We start from the raw sequence: 19,547 nt of genomic DNA, 5'->3' as shown, positions 1-19,547 counted from the left end.
GGGGCACTTAGACAGTGAGGTAGGGAGAGTCCTCTTGGACTTTTGAACAGATCCAGGTGTTGTCTATCCAGGTATGTTTTTGTTGTCACTCCAAGGAGTCGAACCAGACACCAGCCAGTCTGATTTTTTGCCCATAGTCCAATTTTTCTGCCACTAGTCCACCGCTCTTCCATAAAGGCTTCAGATGTCCTGTTTATTGTAACGAGCAGATAATGACAACATTTACATTTTTGTTAAACTGTCCCTTTAACTTATAACTCTTACTCTTAAAGTTGAAACAAATGTATCTATCTATGTAACACATACACATGCCTACTTAACTACTAACAGAACTACAGTACATCCGCTTCTAGGGTTTAGTCACCGTTACAGTGTGAATGTGTGTGTGTGTGTGTGTGTGTGTGTGTGTTTGTGTGTGTGTGTGTGTGTGTGTGTGTGTGTGTGTGAGAGAGAGAAGAGTAACACTATGTGAAGCTGCTTGTACTGCTCGTTCTAAATGTCCTAGAGACGTTGTGCTCCTCTCTCCTCCTCACCCCCTGATGTCATTCTCAGCTTGTGTTGTAACCCACTCTCAATGTTTAAGTTACACTAATTTGATTAAGGGCTGTAACTCAACCCAGAATGAGTGCAACACATGACCCCTCACTCCCTGCTATGAAAATACCGTCTTCCTCTCCTGGGTCTGTTAGAACGTATCTGGTCCCTGACACATGGACAGAACAGCTCAACACACCAGAGGTGCTAAGACATTTTCATTCTGCGTAGATATGATAACGTTGAATACGTGTGTGTGCGCTTGTTGGGCGTATAGAGTGGAGAAGAACACACAGATCCCGATGTAATGGTTGTTGATAGAAAGCCAAGGTAATCTCGTGAGGACTGGGCTGAGCGCCTCACAGGCAGATGACTGACTGGATGAGTCTGTGCGTGACCGACTGACTTGCTGACTGATGGGCTCACTGGTGGATTCGCCTGCATTCCTCCGCGCACACCAGCGGGGTACAGTCTGACCCAGCGTGATAATCCCCCTCACATCCAGGACCCCTAATCAGCTCTGGACCTGGAATGGGCCGGGTAGGAGGAGGGGAGCCAACCTGAAGGAATGTATGTTCACATGCACACACGCACATTCACGCACACTGTGACGCCAGAAGGAGCCGTCTGTCTGCAGGGTGTCTATTCCGGATATGATAAATGAACTTGTCAGGTGTTTTTTTGCCTGAGGTTGGGAATTTTTTGGGGGATGAGCCGTGAATAAAGTGCTTCAGATTACCCAAACCACCAAAGGAGACTTGATGCTTTGGTTTCTAGGATAAAATCAAAACATGTACACAAATGTTTTCATCAGGGGGAATTCCCCCTGAGGAAGGATGGGCCAAAACTCCTGCTGCGAGTCAAACACTATCACCAGTGTGGGCTGATATCAGGAACTAAGCAACGACGAAGTGCTGTGAAATGGAAGATATGCATAAAGATCTCTAGAGCTGCCGTGTGCTCCTGTTGTGTCTGAGAAAGCAGCTGACTCTGGATCAAACTCCCAACCGCCTCCTGAACCTGTACCTGGGCCAATAGAGGTGGATCCGGTCTGAATTGGTAACACTAAAATAAAGTACAGATGCCATTGATGAATTTACGCTGCTTAAGTAAATGTAAGGAGTTAAATTCCGAAGGCCTGAGAGTGAAACTAAGGTATAACACAGACATCTGGCAAACGGTGGTCACATCTAATTGGCAGACAGGTACAGTCACAGCTGCACATAAAGACAGTACCAAACACACGTTGAGCAGTGATCGTAGCTCGGGCTAAATTACCAAGCATGTAGGTCTCTCAAAATATACCATGGTGCTGCAATTGATCCTTTCAACAGTGATGACTCTTGGGAGAATGAATCATAAGCTGATTGTGGTATAAGTGTCTGAGGAGTGACTTCATTATCAAATACCAGATGTTTGGCTCAACACACTCACGGGTGGTTTTGAAAATAAATTAAAAAAACAGCATGAAAGGCTCCAGGGATCCACTTTGAGTAAATTCATCCTCAAAGGACGACAACTCTTGAGTCACTGCGGCGCCAAATATGGCACCTATCACTTTAGCGTGTCCATACCGTGTGAAACTGGGAGAGGGGTATTTGGAGTGAGCCGGGGGCTAAACGCTCTGTAAATCATCACAGTAAAACGCTCTTTTACAAGGTGTCCACTTCTCCTGAAGATAAATGGACAGCAGTATATTACCTGATCCCATTCTGACAGGAGGAGAGTGGTTGAGATAAGCGGCCCCTCTGTTGAGTCCACTGTGCAAAGCGTTCACATCTTTCCCATCGAGCAACAAAATGACCTTGAGTACATTAACCTTTGCCCCAAATTAATGTTTATAGAATGCAGGTAGAACGGGTTGGACAATATTTCTATTTTAACGTTGGATTAAATCACTAATGTTAAAGATGCTGCTTGTCCCCCAACACTTCAGTTGTCCTCAGCTCTATAACATGTCAGTGTATTTCAGATCAGCGTTTCTGCTTTTAAAGCCCATACTTAAATGCTTCAATAACTTTGACTGACCTCTGGGATTGGAAGAGAGCAAAAATAGAGCTAAAAATAAAGACGATTTGACTCCCTCCTGACAGGCCAGAGACTTTCTCACGCCCTTTTTCCCAGCGACGCTCAAGAAAATGATAGAAATTGTAGATGCAATGGCTGGTAGGCTATAGTTTCCAGAGACACTAGCCTACTGCAGCCACAAGAGGGCGGCATAATGCAAACAGGCAATATCAGCTCAACAGGGAGAGATACCTCTTCCACAGCATCATTCTCTTTAATGTCCGGATCCCAGACCACTGATGAACACTGTAAGGTGATGATTTCATTTGTGTTGACACCTTGGTCTGCTTCCCTCAAGTGGCCAAAACATACAACTACAAGCGAAACGCAAAAAGAACAATTGATGCGGCTTTAAATCGTTTCTATACAAACCCTTAAAGTAGACACATTAATCACTTTTAAAAATCGTGATTTTAGAACACATACCAGACCACGAGTCTGCACCTTTTCACTCGTGTATGTATTCTTGTATTTTAATTGACTCTGTGCAAAATCACACCATGTCTCAGCTCCAGTTCTGCAGTGGAGTAGGTAGGAAAATCCGTGTGAGTCAATGACAGAGCCGAGGGAGTTGGTCTACAAAGAGAAGAGGAGAGGACCAAGGACAGAACCTTGAGGGACCCCAGTAGTGAGGGGACAAGGTTCAGACACAGATCCTCTCCAAGTTACCCTATAAGTGCGTTCATTGAGGTAGGAAGAGAGCAGGGAGAGAGCAGAGCCTGAGACACCGAGGTCCTGAAGGGAGGAAATGAGGATCTGGTGGTTCACTGTGTCAAATGCAGCAGAGAGGTCTAGAAGGATGAGGACAGAGGAGAGAGAGGCTGCTCTAGCAGTGTGAAGCTGCTGAGAGACAGCAAGGAGGGCAGTCTCAGTTGAGTGACCTGCCTTGAAACCAGACTGGTTAGGGTCAAGAAGATTATTGTGGTTAAGATAGGAGGAAAGTTGATTAAAGATAGCACGCTCAAGAATATCTTTTTATCTATTATTATTACTGCCAGTAAGCAAATACAGACCAGCTGAGGGGGAAGGTTATGGCTCATAAACAAGGTCAGGTGGGGTGGAGTGACTGTAAACTCACTGTGGACACCTAGTGGGCAAAAGTCTTAACAATGCCCAAAAAGGGAGCGTATGAAACACAATGAAAACATCTGCATGTTGGCAACACAACATGCATTTTGTTTGCTCCAGTTTCTACAGGAAAATCCAAATAGCCCTGAAATCATTAAATTTGTCAACAACGAATGACTTATTGGGATTGCAACACATGTTGGATCCTCTCCTCCCACAACGGAGGCCCCTGATCAGACGAGTTATCTTGTGGCCAGATGTATCCAGAGTGTAACTGTCCTGGAGCCAGCCGAGTATAACTGCAGCTCACATCTGGCGTCTGAAGAGTGTCTCAAGAGAAAACTCATTTGAGACGCACTTTATTATCAACATTTTATTTTTACAAGAGGCCCAATAGTTCGGTGGATCCTTGAATGTCGCATAGCTGAGAACACAAGACTTCAATTTGATTAAATTATAACAGTAATAACTTGTTTTAGAGATAAATAAGAAGAGTTTCTTTTATACGTGTGACGCACAATCCTGTATTTTTGTTGCAGAGAGGAAAACGCAAAAGATACCTCACAAAAACGTCTTGTCTTTCAGATATGATTTCTATGATCTCATTAGGGTGGAAGTCACCTTAGGGTGGAAATCACCTAAGCTCTTTCCACTAAAAAATACCCAGAACTTCAGGTTTCTCCTCTTTCTCAGTGTTTGCAATAACTAATAAAAAAACATATTTAGCCCCAAATAAACGATATATAGGGCAACTGAATACAGTTGGTGCCATATTCACAGAATCAATATGGTATCAATATGGTACATCTAAATTATTTTTTTTTGTAAATGAAAATCCTGAGGGAATTCTTTGCATAAACGGATCAACGTCAATCGTTCTTTGTCAGCTGGCTTGTGGTCTTTCCTATTTCCTATCAGACACCAGTAATGAGTGAGAAGAGATGGAGCAAGAAGAGAAAAGATTCAGGTTACACTTCAATAAAAGTGGAACATAAAAATCCACCTTCACTCCTCAATGTCTTTGCATTTTACATTTTTTTGTGAGCAGATACATCTGTATTTCAGGGATCAGAGCAGTAGTGAACAATATTCTTTACTCTGAAGTAAAGCTATTGTTGATGTCAGCTTGTTGGGCCCCAACAGGACAAAACAATCGACTGTTACTGCTTCTGCTTGCAAAAAAACGACATGTGGTGGCCCTTATCAGATGTGACATTTACAGTGAACCAACCACAGGAAATGACCCCAAAACTCAGTTGCTTCTAGGTACAGACGGATCAATTTTGCAATCTTTAAATCTGCTTCATGTCACACGAAGACGACTTTTACAGTATACAGAAATGTTTATCACTACTTTTATTACATTACATTTCATTTAGATGACGCTTTTATCCAAAGCGACTTACAATAAGTGCATTCAACCACGAGGGTAAAAACCCAGAGCAAGTGCAACTCAATTATTATCATTTCTCTTTTTCCCTTTTTTTTTATCATTTTTCTATCCAAGGTTTGATAGATTTACTACTTAATGAGCTGATTTCCTTATATGTTACAAAATTATTTACTTTGTTGAACTGGAGGAAATGGAGCCAACACTTCCCAGGAGGGGACTGGAGATATTTGCAAATTACCCAGAAGTACATTTTATTTAAAATTATCTGAGGATAAAATGCTTTCCATTAACGAGCTTAAAAAACTTGTACTGTTTGTTAAAATTTCTCTCAGGAGTGACTGTGTTCTTTAAATTACATTTTACAATCAGATCAGGCATATGGGATGTATATCAACAAACATTTTGGGAATAATCTAGTCAAAACATATATTTTCAGACACACTGTTTATTCAGACAGTCTGATTGACGACATAAAAACTGTCAAAACTTAAGTGAAATATGAGAAGCTTTAACTTTTAATCCAGAAAAAAAAGAGCAGATTGAGTCAACAGCATACATATAGCAACATAATATACAAAGAGGCTGTCACCATGGTAACATCAGTCATACATCAGTCGCCCTACTCATATGTTTTAAATATATTTAAAGAAATAAAACCAGTTGTCCAACGTTTAGTTAAACACAATACGTAATACAAGACATATAGATAACAATGTCATCAGCATAGATTTGGACTTTAACATTTAGATTTTCTTAAATATATGAACCTGTTCATGAAAGGGGAGCAAACCAAATGCATGTTTATTCTGAATATTGAATTTTGATGCTCCTGAATATGTTAAATGTGTAGAGGCACTGGTTTTATTTGCTGTTGTTTTGTGTACTGAGACAGGATTTTTACCACTACTTTCACCAGATATCCTCTCTAAGGTTAAAACATTATCGTAATATGATCATTTGTTAAATGTTGTTAAAATTCTGTGACGTTGAATATGTGCAGACATTTTGCACAGTGTTTTGCTGGTTCTGCTGAATAAGATGAAGCCAATTTTAATGTCTTTAGTGACACATTTGCTCTTCATATGATTACAGTCACTAAGCAGCTTTTCAATTCAATGTATTTATTTTTCTGTATATATATTAAAATGCCAGTATATTATGAAAATATAAAATATGTATAGAATATAGAATAATTGTTATAGTAATACTATCTCATATTATTAAAAAACAACATTTTAAATTCATTAATGGCAACTGTACAGTTTAATAGTTTTTATTCTATAGCTCTAGAGTAGGTTCATCTAGTGTGAACAAAATATTCCAATGATGCAGATGCAATTTCCGTTGGCTTGCCTTGAAAATAATTCTGATTTAATTTACAGAGCGGAAGCATGGAGTTTGAAAGACATGGGTATTTGCCCAGCTGCGGCAAACTGTGTGTATCTTACAAAATAAAGGCTCCAGCCTTTTCTTGGCTCGGAAGAGTTCACCAAAGTTGAACTGCACTCGAGGTCAAGCTGCGATTTGCTTCTTTCACGGTAAGATGCTTCGTTCGCCCCCTCGCTCGCACTGATTAGAAAGGAGTGGGAAGTCAGGATGTCTCAGCCCCTGTTGCTTTGATCCTTACCTTTTTTACTTTGTGTTTTTTAACATTTATGTTCAAAAACTAATTACTGTAGTACTCATTTAAGTATCATATAAACTAACATTTAAACGTTTAGGAGTTTTCTTTTTTTCACAGTTCAAACGTGAAATGGCGAGAGGACTCCTGCTGGTGGATTCGATCCTGCACTGCCAGGTGAGTTAGCGGGCAGCAGTCTCACTTTTAATCATACTCGAATATCCTGAATGTTACTTTTTTTCAACAAATGTAGTACAGAAGCTTTTATGTCTGTTAACAGTCGGCTTCATACAGTTACAGCACAGTAACAACCTGGACGAGAGGCTCCTGTAGCATCAGCAACTCTAGGCCGGAGCATCATGCACTGAATGATGACATGTTGTTAGAGGCCTCTGAAGACTTGAGCCCCGAGACACAAATATCTGAGGTTCCGTGTGACGAGCGAGCAGAGTAGAGGTACTTTTTGCTGAAGCACCAGAGATCCACCACTATTTGCCTGAAGTGGCTCCTGAACTTCACCCCGATGAAGGCGTAGAGGATGGGATTCAGACAGCAGTGGAGGTAGGCTACGACCCTGGTGACGTCCAGAACTCTGAGTTTAATCTTTTCAACCTCACAACGTCTCTCCTTAAACAGAGACAGGATGTGTGTGAGCAGGGTCACGTTGTAGGGAAGGTTGCACACGATGAAAACCACCACGACAGCAAAAACCACACGCACAGCCTTGTGCTTCTGGCGGTTCTGTGCTCTCAGCAAGGTGCATATGATGCTAGAGTAGCAGAACACCATCACCACCAGCGGCAGCAGGAAGCCGACGGCCATTTGGAGGCTGGGAACCAGCACCTTCATCAGCTTCGCTGTCTCGTGGCTGCTGAAAGACAGCTCACATATCACGGTGACATTCTCATCCCCCAGGTTCAGCTCTTCATAGCGCTGGGTGTAGAGGAGCGTGGGCAGCGTCAGGGCCAAAGCAAACACCCAAACACCAGAGCAGATGAGGCGGCCGTAGATCAGAGTGTGTGAGCGCGCGCCGAAGGATCTTCTGGCCTGAACTATTGCGATGTAACGATCACCACTGATGCAGGCGAGCAGGAGCATGCCACTGTAGAGGTTGATGCTGTAAGCCGAGTTCAGTATCTTGCAGGCCACAGAGCCCATTGGCCAGCTGTGCTGCTCGTTGTAGATGATAAATGGCAGGGCCACCACAAAGATCAGGTCTGCCGCGGCCACGTTGTAGAGGTAGACGTCCGTCATGGTCTTGGCTCTCTTGTAGAACATGTAGGTGACGATCACCAGGACGTTGCCGATCAGGCCGAAGGCGCAGACGATGGCGTGGACGTATGTTTGGGTGATGACCTCCGTGGGGCTCGGGTCAAAGCTGCAGAGGTCGTCATAGTCAGTTGTACTGTAGTCATAGTCTGAAGTCGTCGACGCCATGTTTTTAATCTGGAGGAGAAAAGACAAAACATTTGCAACAAACAGCAACATCATCGAAAATATTATTAGTTTATTTGACAGCTTTATTCTGGTTAATATACACATTAGATTATTATTTCAAAATAATGTTTTTTGACAAGTTACCAAATAAAGTAATAATACCCAGTAATACATTAGAGTGTGTCAATGTAACTCGTATGTTTTCGCATTTGACCTTGTTACAGTAACTGGGTGTAACGTTCATTAATTATTAAGACGATTAAAAATAAATAATATACTTGATATGTTCTGGTTAATTACACATTAGGATGCCACTTAAAATCCTATATAGTTGCTACCTTTATATAACTATATAAGTACATAACTTAATGTTTTAACACTGCTGTAACTTTCTGTATCAATGTGTTTTTGTAATTCTTCTTATATAATATTTTCCCCCTATTTTTATTTTCAACTATTATTATTCTATTCTCTTTACCTGTATTTATTCTGAACTAATGCTAATATAATACCTGATTTTACCCCATGGGACCAATAAAGGATTCACTTATTTTATCTTAGGAATTCCAAAGTGATTTATTTCAAATTTATTTGTTGATGGTAAATTAAGAAAATTCATGGTCAATAAGTAATGTGTTCATTCTTTAACAGTGGGTGACCCTCATTAATATTGAAACAATACCCCGGTGTTAATTTGGTGACACAGCGATTGACAAAAAATAATATTCTAGTGCATAATTTTGAGAGTTTAGTTTAAAGCCTTCACTTCACTTCTATTTCAGAAGAAAAAACTGTTTTCTAGTTTCAGATCTTCCTCCGGTTGAAAATGACCCACTTTCAGATCGATTCGCCTTCAAGAGGATGCATCAGAGGTTGGCTGCTGGCGGCTGCACTCTGTGCTCTGTCTGATCTCAGCAGCTGATTAGTGATCAGTGAAGATCTGAGATGATTGACACTAAGATCACTAACGTAGAACTAGCTCAACAAACACTCAATAAATAAAAATAATTAAGGAAAATAAATTAGGAAATAATCATTTGTATATTAACTGATGAATATAAATGAACAGTGTTATGTCTCATTCTTGCAAATAACAGAATGTGAGAAACGTTTACTTCTTCGCAAACAGGATTTGATCTTTAGCTGATTAAATCTCTTGCTTCAGCATTTTCACTTCTCACAAATCACTGTTCCAAGATTAGACCTAGTACAGTGCAGTTGCACTCGTTGATAAGGCATATATTCTGTGCTCACAAATAATCTTTTGGGGAAGATAAAATAGAAAAATACATTGTGCGATTAGAATATCGCATATAGTAAACAAGAACATACATACCTTGTAAAATGATGACTTTCAATCACTTAATTTCTTTATATTCTGCATAGGAAGCGTCAAAATAAAGCAATAGTCCCCTCCAGCTGCCAGAGCTGCAGTTGTCTCAGAGCTGCGTGTGAAGTAAAGAACTCAGTGCAGGAGCTTTATCTCACAGAAGAAAAGGATGAAATTAACAGAAGAGCACGATAAAGAAGAAAAAACATTCTCAGAGGCTGCACGAGGACAGTACATCAATGAGCTTCCTGCTTTTGATCTCACATTCAGCTTTGTCTTCTACCCACAGATGTACACACATTGTCCTTATCTGATGGTTCCACTGGGAAAATAACAGCTTGCCGGTGCACCCCCGCCCACAAGACATGTTTTGTTCGCTTTGATTTACAGCAAAATTGCACAATTAGTCTTCCGGGCACCAGTCACCTTCACTTCAAAGGTTATTTTTCAACGGGGAGGATTCTTTTTTTTATGATCACCTCAGCAATTTCAAATGTCAATAATATTTCTGCCAATTTGAAATTGATGCCATTTCTGACATTTTAAATATCATACATAAAAGGGTTATCGGTTGTAATGTGGCAAAATAAAGTGAAAGACATGGGAGACTGTGGTGGATATGGGATTTTTCTAAATCAGGGGCAACGATTTAGATAATTATACGTCCAACCTCTATGCAAAATTCCATATTCAGTACGTTTCACATTAAGTCACTCCTTGTTTACTCTTAGCTATATTGCTTTGAAAAAGGCCAAACCTTATTGAATGTATAGAGCAAATTATTCCTTGTTCAGGCATATTGTGTTCTTCCTGAAAGATTAGAAATTCGAAACAGGTTGTCATATTTATAGAGGCGACTAATTTATACAAGCAGCTCCTTCAAAAGCTTTGCTGTCTCATCCTTGCTGGAATACAACTGACACATCTGTAAGTGGTCCACTTACTTTTTCCACTTTAAAACTACTATAACAACACATGTTGTAATAGTCCTATTTACCTCACAGCCACCGTTTTAGAAAAAAACAACATCTCTTTGCAATTCAGGCTAATCTTCAGCTAACATCATTCACATGGTTTTATATGTTGGAAGTTCACCAACATGTATTACATAAGTTTTTCTACATGAATCAATTTGTTTTGACACAACAGTTGATTAAGTTCAAAGCATGAAAATATACTTTAACATGCAAGAGTACATTTTTGTGAAAAAACATACTTTCCACAGCACCAGCACCAATTTCTCCTTCATGACAAGGGGTGAATGGGAGGGGCTTGAAAACATAATGGTCACATGATCACAAATGTGTTCCGTTGCCTAGATACAGGGGGTGTCTCACATTACCCGATGTCCCACATTAGCCAGCTCTCCCCTATAAACTATGACCTGAATTCTTGCAGATTGGCAACTAATAAAAATAATAATGAAGAAATATGACCATGACAACAGCAATGTAGCATTTGGTTAAAGCATGGTAAAGGTCGGAAACATGAATAAAGCCTGCTAGTGTGTCGTAACATTTAAAATTAGTATTAAGCCTCTGTCTTTAGTAACACTGTCTTTATTCAGTGTGACAGACGTAGCCGGTGGTTTCATGCCCAGTGCCTCCAGATGGACACAGACCAGCTGACTGAAGTTGCTGTATGTGTAAAAAATAATTCCACAATGCTATGTCATTTTTTTTTTGACACTGATTTCTTTATCTGTGTATGAAAAGGTGACCTAAAACACATATTTTGTCTTTCATAATATTACCAGCTGCAAAAGCAACACTGGTATTGTTTTTACTTTGTGAGTCTGTGTGCAAGTCCCCAGGTGTTTATATTGCTATCTCTCTGTGGACAGATTATTATTTATGTGTATTTGATCAAAGTGAAGGCCGAGTGTGAAGATGGTTGTGGCCCAACAATGGCACCTGAATTACGCGGTGTTTCATTTATAAAAACTACTTTTTCCTCCATTGTACTTACTAGATTTCCAATAGTGAAATGGTGATAAATACTCAAGCTCGAAGGGAGCAAACGAGCCTCAGCTGGTGCCAAATCAAAAAATATTACAATATACAACACTACTAATTGAAAAGAGCATAATTTAACATAATCAAAGAATACGAGGGGCAAAACTACATCTAAGTACTCTAACTGGGACTTGAATTTAGCAGTAACCTCTTCATTGTATTATTTTATAGAAAAACACATTTTTGTGTAGTGTAAAGGGGTACCCCGATCTAACCTCAGCATTATCCCTATAAAGGATAAGATTATAAACAAAAAGCTAGACACAATTAACAAACACAAAGAGAGTCTTTCACGACGCGATCAAAAGAAATGGAAAATATCGCTGTTGGACAGTTACAGATCTCAAGAAAAGGGGACTAGTCATAAGAGTGGGAACAGAAGCATATCAGTCTCTCTCTGGACTTAGTGAGCAAAGTGTTTCTACAGTACTTTGAAGTATCCTGAAATTATCTATTCCACAGTGAAAATGTTGGACTTTACTTTGAAAAATATCTTAATCTGAACAGTAAATATGTTTGATATTCAGTATGTAGGTAGTCAGTGAGGTCCTGAGCACAGACATATCAGTCTCTCTCTGAACTTATTGAGTGTTTTTTACAGTACTTTGAAATATCAAGAAATTAGCTACTTGAAGCAAAAAAAGTGTGACTTTTATTTAGTAAAATCTCTAAATTGATACAGTCAAAATGTTATTCATAAAAATGACACGTGAGATGATATATACTTCTTGTGGATTTAATATAATCAATTTCATTTTAAACTAGGGCTACGTTGTAGCATTAACGGGCCCGAGCACAGGCGATTTCAAGTCTGTTGCTGTCGGTGAAGAAAGAGTGTTCGATGACCAAGCGCTCGTTTCTGCGTTGCATACGTTTGCGCACTGCAGCAAGGATAAATTCGTCACTTCCTGTAGCCAGCAGGTGGTGCTATCGTATTAATTCATGGTGTCTTTGTAGATGTCATCAGGTCGCGACTCATGTCTGGTTTGGACTGGATTGGACCAAATATGTCCAAGATACAGAAGCTTGTGGTTTAATGGCGTGTAATCAAACTTTGACGCCACGGTCACACGGTGAGACAAGAAATCGATCTTTTAATAACTTTTCATCTCCATCTTGTTGTGATGACACTCAACTAAATTTCACGTTGATCTGATGAAAGCTCTACAACAAGTACATCAAAGTAAAAGTGTGGAATATGGCCAAAATGGCTACCAAATCCAAAATGGCGGGCTTCCTTTAGGGGGCGCTAGTCAGTTATTTTGCCACGCCCATCTTCAGGGGGGGGCTGTTGATACACACATGTAGTTTGAGGGAGCTGGACCCATGAACACGGAAGTTACAGCAATTTCGTGTGTCATGGCATGTTGAACTTTGATGACACGCATTTAATAATCCGCATGATGAAAAGTCACAGTAATGTTATGGCTACATAATCAATGTCTTGAGACCCATTTGACACAGTTTGACATGGTTTCGTTTGACATGGTAAAACGTACCAAAAACAAGACATTTTCTGCTGCCACCAGGGGGCGCTGTGATTTTAAGTAACGATTTCTGGGTAGATGTCTTCAGGTCTTGACTCTTGTCTTACATGTCTAGTTTGGTGTCGATTGTACCAAATATGTCAGAGATACAGAAACTTGTGTTTTGATGGCGTTTCATCAAACTTGGACGCCACGCCACGGTCAGACGGTATGACAACACAGGCGCCCGCAAAACAGGGCGGGGCTCAACATTTTTCTTTGCCCAGTGCCTCCAATTAGCCAGAACCGCCCCTGGTCATGATACACAACTGTCTTGATTTTCGTGAGGATCGGTGAATGCTAAAGGAGGGGCTTTTCCGTAGGTGGCTGTTGAGCCAATTTGCCACACCCATTTCCGAATACTCCAGAATACGTAAATTTACACCACATTCTAATTTACTGCAAACTTTTACAGCTTTTTGAGCACGTTGACATTTTTTTTGTCAAAAGCTACTAGCGACACATCTAGCGACTTTTTCTGGTGATATTAGAGACCTTCTGGTTGGAGACTGACGTGGAAGCACGTATCGTTCTGCAGTGACTGTCCTCAACGAGCAGCGGGTGCTGCCGTAAGCCCCACCGCCGTCCCAACGCACTCACAGGCGGCCAGTCTCCCAGTAGCCTCGCACCGCAGTCCCAGCAGAGAGGAGACCCACACTCACGCGTCCTCCAGGCTGCAAATGAATCGCGCATGCGCAAAGCCACCGCTGATCCTGCCCTATATTACAGAGCGAGATGTAAGTGTCAATGTATCTTCACTCTCACTGGAAAGCATGAGTCATTGAAATCTGTCTCTTCATCGATGCAGAGTCCACACCTCTCGTGTGGAACGTGGTGAAACTGAACACTTTCAGGGCCCTGAAAACTAAACCAAACTTAAGAAGAAAAAAGAATAACTCGCTCTGCCAGAGTGTCTCTTTTAGATCATTTTGCCGGACCCAAGACTGGATAAAGGAGGAGGGTTGGACCTAGAGCTAGAAGTTCCACCCCACATAACAGCCTTTTGATTCAATTTTATATTCTAAAATTTAACAATACAGGACAAAATCGATTTATGTATGTTTGTCTAGATACAGCATTAAAGTCATGAAGTTATTTTGAGAAGTGATGGCCTTTTCCAATGGCAAGATAAAAAAAAAAATTAATAGAAGAATACGGAAGCGTATTGCAGTCAGAATTTACGAGATAATTGTCTCAGAAAAACAGAATATTTTTTTTGTGAGGTGAATGTAATACGCTTCTGTAGAAGAAAGCTTATTTTAAGTTCTAAACATATTTAGGTGTTTTTTTTGTCACTTTCTGTACGTCCTGTAGCGACCATTACATTATGCAAATTAGGTGATGGCGTCATTTAGCGATTTTTAGGACAGCCAATAGCTACGTTCCTTACTGAGGAGTTGGCAACACTGGGCGAGTGTCGGCTGGCTTGACCGCAGTCAGGTACGATTCATGACGGACGTGTTAGAGAGCAGTGACAGAGAACTAGGGACTTTAACAGAAGAGTTTTGATTTTATTGTTTAATATAAAGTACCGACCCGGTAGATACACAGCAGCCGGTTCAGATTATAAAGTAACCTGAACAGGAAGTGTTGTTCGGTTGTTTACAAACTCCAGAGTCTGAGGTGATGCAACATGGCAGCAGCTGCTGTCAATAGGTGTTTGCTCTCAGCGCTCAGGCCTAACACACGGTGTCGAAGCCGAGGACTTCACTCTGTGGCCGGGGGGACAGTGAGCCCGGCGTCTTCTGGTCCGCTATGTGGCCGCAGGGGAGCAGACGGAGACAAGAGGCTGGACAGGAGAGCCCCTTGCTGGGAGAGGAGGAGCAGCAGATCCGCTCTTCTGCTCGGGTCGGTGTCTTTGGCTCTGGGACTCTGCGGTCTGCAGGAGGAGGAGACAGACAGAGGAGGGTCAGTGTCCAGACAGTTCGTGGATCACATCCTGCCATCAGCTCACTGTGCGTCCCCCTTCAAACCTGACAGCCCCCGGAACCAATACAACTTTATCGCAGATGTGGTGGAGAAGTCCACTCCAGCTGTGGTGTACATTGAAATCGTTGGCAGGTGAGTTGTCTGAGAAGAACTGTGCTATATTTTGCAGTTATTTGCGGAACACGGCTCAATGAGATAGGTTGCTTGTTTTCTCTTTCATAACCTTAGATTACTTGCTTTTTAAATGCTGTTTGTGGTCATAAGATATTATAGGAAGCCATTAGCTGGGTCATTCTTCAGCGGAGTTGTCCGGCTGATGGTGGCTGGTTAGAGCACTAACGGCGTGTCTGTACAGTCACATACGGTTCTAACGAACTTTCATAACCGCGCTAGCGTCCTAGCCACCATGCTAACTGCGGTGGTAACTGTGCAAAAATATGCTGTCACGACTTTAACTCCTCGTCTGTCATGAGACTGTTTCTCAAACACCGTCAGGTTAGAAGCAAACACTTGGTAGTAGTTGGTATCCGGAGTCCCTGCTGACTGTGTGTGGAAGCTAGCTGACTCCGTGTAGCTTCAAGCTGTTGAATTAGCAACGCAGTTCGGAAACAAGACCGGGGAACCGCTGCGCCAAGAAACGATAACATATGCATTATGACCCGCTGGGTGTCACTTTATTTTATTGAGTTACCATCGTACACTGTGTGTGTGAAAAGCTGGGAGCAGGTAAATAATGAACGTGGACTTCTTCTGAGAACTCATGAGGTAGGCTTCTCTAAGCTCGTCTTCCGTTGCGCCACCTACTGTTCTGGCCCCCAATTGTTTTCAGTAACGGAGAACTATCAAAAAGTGTCCGTCCGTCCGTCGGTAACTGACTCGGAGAAGCAGGCATTGGCCTCTAGTGAAGCTTCCTCTTTGTTCTCTACGTTTGGAGGCAAATGCCAAAATAATGTTTTCCTCTCTGTGTAGATTCATTTAAACGATGCAGTATTGTTCCAGTCTGAATCAGATTAACTGTATTTTCCGTTTTTCAGACACCCGTTTTCAGGAAGAGAAGTCCCAGTGTCAAATGGCTCTGGTTTCATTATCAGCAGTGATGGTCTCATTGTCACCAATGCCCATGTTGTGGCTAACAAGAGGGGCGTCCGTGTGAAGCTCACCAACGGAGAGACGTTCAACGCCACCGTGCAGGACGTGGATCCGGTGGCAGACATCGCCACCATCAAAATCAATGCAAACGTAGGCAACAAGCTCCAAAACATCTACTAAATGGACTATATGTTTAGTTTTTATTTTACCTCATTAGCTTCCATTACTAGTGGCCTGTAAGAGGCCCTCATAATAACACTGAATTTGAAAGCAGAAGTAAACTAGACTGGCACTTAGTAGAGTACAAACCTCTGCGTTTCCTGAGTTTCTAGTTCTTATAGTAAACATGTGAAAGAATTATGTTTTCTCTGATAATCTTATTTATTTATTGGTCATAAAACCTAGTGAGGAAATTGAAAGAAAAGATATCCTGCATCTTCCACATAATCAACATCCAAACCAATCCTTAAACCTAGGTTGGTGGAAATCGGTGAAGTAGTTGTCGTTTAATGCTGCTGACAAATAGACCAGCCAACAAACAGACCCAGGTGACAACCTAACCTTCTTGGTAGAGGTAACAAAATCAAGTTAAGTTGATAAAAACTCAGAGGGTGAGTATTAACACATTCTGAGTTCTTTCCAGATTTACTTCACTATTTTATTTGTCAGGGACTCTGCATATTAATAACATTTCTTAAAATATCCCAGAGTTTGCCACAGAGGCTACTTTTCCTCTGAAGTCCCTTGGCCGGCAGTAAAAGTGCATAAAAAGTATATGACTTTATTATGATAATATTCAGACTTTGTTCTGTTGTTTTTTCGTCACTCGGGTTTACCTTATTTGAATAACATACCTGTGACTGATTTTAAAAGAACTGAAACAAAAATGTGTCAAAGCTCATGAATTGTCGTCCCTTTGTCTCACCAGTAAAAAACTTGAATAAAGTCATCATCTTTATTCAGAGGTCATTTTGTCTTCGTTCATTATTGGCCCTCATGAAACCTAAGAACTGAAGTCAACATATGTATTTTTGGAGCAGGACAGTCAAATGATTGATTGGATCATGTAAGTGAAGACATTCTGTTAAACGCCCCTCTCCTCTTCCCTGTCTTGCAGAATCCTTTACCCACGCTCCCCCTTGGCAAATCATCTGACGTTCGGCAGGGAGAGTTTGTGGTCGCCATGGGAAGCCCGTTTGCGTTACGGAATACGATCACGTCGGGAATCATCAGCTCAGTGCAGAGAGGCAGTAAAGAGCTGGGTCTGTCCAACTCGAACATGGACTACATACAGACAGATGCATCCATTGATGTGAGTATAAGGGATGTAGATGAATCTGTATTCATCTAGTGTGTATTCCCTTTCGGTTTATGTACGACCTATTCTAAGAGGCTGGGCTATTTTCCAAACGAGATGAGTGTAAAAGTAAATCAGGAAAAATTTGAGCCCGCCTAGTGGATTTACTGTGACTGATTCTCATATCATGCTCCCTTCAACGTCACATTATGACTGATTTCTTTTGCAGTTTGGAAATTCTGGAGGTCCCCTGATTAATCTGGTGAGTCACTGTTTTCATATTCTGTTTGAAAGAGTTACTCACCACATTCAGACATCAGCAAACCTGTTCTGACGACTGCAATGTTTAATGTTTGTGTAGACAGAGATTTTAACGGTTCAACTTTCTGTAATTACAGCTGTTAATGTGTTTTATTACAAACAGTTAACTCTGGTTCGAGTGTGAAGATCACCTTATTTCAATTTGATACTTTATCTCTTTATAAGGATGGGGAAGTCATCGGTATAAACACCATGAAGGTCACCGCAGGGATCTCCTTTGCTATTCCATCTGATCACCTCAGAGGTTTCCTTGATAAAGCAGCGAAAAGAAAGAGTAAGAACAGACACCGGAATCAACAGCTGCACACCACATCCTCTTCTTTCTGTCCTCCATTTTTTCTGTAGCCTCCAGCTGTTCTCTCTTGTTAAGGATTTATTTTTCCACATCATATTTATGTCCATCTTCCACAAGGGTCCAGGTCTGGTGACTCAGACACGAAGCGGCGATACATCGGTGTGATGATGCTGACACTGAACCCGAGGTAAATGCCTCATGCTCAGAATTGTCCCTGCAGTAAAAGTGTTGTTACATCAGCGTTATGTCTGTAATCATGTTTTTCTGTTTCTTTTTTACCTTTACCTCAGCATTATTACTGAGTTGAAGTTAAGAGACCCGTCCTTCCCTGACGTGACACATGGCATCCTGATTCACAGAGTCATCATGGGCTCTCCGGCCAACAGGTAGGCAGACCAAGCTTCCGTGTGTGACTGTCTGAATTGACTGTTCTTCACTGACCCATACCCCATCCTTTCTACAAGTTTGGTGGTAATCTGTTTTTGTTGTTTTGGGGTTATTTTGCTTACAAATAAACCAATAAATACAAATGCACAAGGGTGATATCAGCCTCCTTGGTGGATATAAAACATAACAGCTAAGGATAAGTATTAGAATCACCTTTTGAATTTGTTGACAGACGTAAGAAGGTGCAGAAGTATGATTAATGTGATTTATCCAAGATGCAAGTTTTGGAAGCTAAAGCTCATATTTGTTTCAGAGCGGGCATGCTACCTGGAGATGTGGTGGTGGAGATTAACAGCGTGAAGGTGAACACGTCGGAGGAGATCTACCAGGCCGTACGCAGCAGCGACAAAATCACCATGATGGTGCAGAGAGGAGACGAACTGCTTCGACTGCAAATGACTCCCGAGTACACAGAGTGACACTCATTACCGCTGGTTGGCCAGATTATTAGATTGTTACGTAAATATTTACGAGAAGAAAACTGATGGCAACTGTGACCGGCATGTAAAATGTATTTGACGGTGCCCTAGACTTGTTAAAATGTTGTTACTGCAAATGGAAAATACTACTGTTCAACTGCAGTGTCACCCTAAATTATTTCATGTTTTCTCTACATGGCCATTTACCAAATAATGATATATATATATTCATTTGTCAAACACCGACAGCGTGAGTTAGTGAACCTGCCAGTATCTTAAGATGCATTAACAGTCCAGTATTCAGTCTCACGTTTTTCTGAGCACGTTGAGCAAAGCGTATTTTGTACCTCTACAAAGTTTTACTTCTTACTTGGCAGAGTGAGGGCGCCTGTGGCTCAGGAGGTCGAGTGGGTTGTCACATAACCCTGAAGGTTGATGACTCGATCCCAAGCTCCTCTAGTCCACATGCTGAAGGCAAGATACTGAACCTTTTATCACCATGTGTGATAGAAAAGCAATGAGTGGTTATAAAGACTAGACCAATGCTGTACTTAGTAAGAAAACCAGTCAGTGTCATTTGTAACTTGAGTTTCTATGTAAAAAACAAAACTGTTTGTAAAGGTATGAGACCTGAAACAATGTACTTTATTAAAGCCATTTAATGTTTGACAGCAACAAGAAGCATGAGAGACGACTGTATGTCATGGAGCAATGGTCTTAAACTGACTACCATTAACTGAGCAAAAGTTAAAAGTATTA

General features: G+C 41.2%; 2 protein-coding genes across 2 annotated transcripts; one reads left to right on the top strand and one right to left on the bottom strand.

Moving 5' to 3' along the window:
- Window positions 1-4,984: 4,984 nt before the first annotated feature.
- On the bottom strand, window positions 4,985-9,521 carry ccr6b (chemokine (C-C motif) receptor 6b). The gene is made up of 2 exons (XM_062397516.1): window positions 9,457-9,521; window positions 4,985-8,129 (listed from the first exon to the last, which is right to left on the bottom strand). Exon 2 carries the CDS (start codon window positions 8,118-8,120, stop codon window positions 7,041-7,043), a length of 1,080 nt encoding a protein of 359 aa, XP_062253500.1. The 5' UTR covers window positions 8,121-8,129; window positions 9,457-9,521; the 3' UTR covers window positions 4,985-7,040.
- A 4,866-nt stretch (window positions 9,522-14,387) lies between these two features.
- Window positions 14,388-19,455, top strand: LOC133962438 (serine protease HTRA2, mitochondrial-like). The gene is made up of 8 exons (XM_062398045.1): window positions 14,388-15,052; window positions 15,955-16,159; window positions 17,127-17,321; window positions 17,536-17,568; window positions 17,793-17,901; window positions 18,040-18,109; window positions 18,213-18,308; window positions 18,623-19,455. The coding sequence occupies exons 1-8, from the start codon at window positions 14,625-14,627 to the stop codon at window positions 18,786-18,788; spliced, it is 1,302 nt and encodes a 433-aa protein (XP_062254029.1). The 5' UTR covers window positions 14,388-14,624; the 3' UTR covers window positions 18,789-19,455.
- The last annotated feature ends 92 nt before the right edge of the window (window positions 19,456-19,547 follow it).

This window comes from Platichthys flesus, chromosome 10 (assembly GCF_949316205.1).
Source record: "Platichthys flesus chromosome 10, fPlaFle2.1, whole genome shotgun sequence".
In the NCBI taxonomy this organism is placed as follows: domain Eukaryota; kingdom Metazoa; phylum Chordata; class Actinopteri; order Pleuronectiformes; family Pleuronectidae; genus Platichthys; species Platichthys flesus.
The sequence above is the reverse complement of the archived record's forward strand: the minus strand, read 5'-3'. Positions and strand labels throughout refer to the sequence as shown.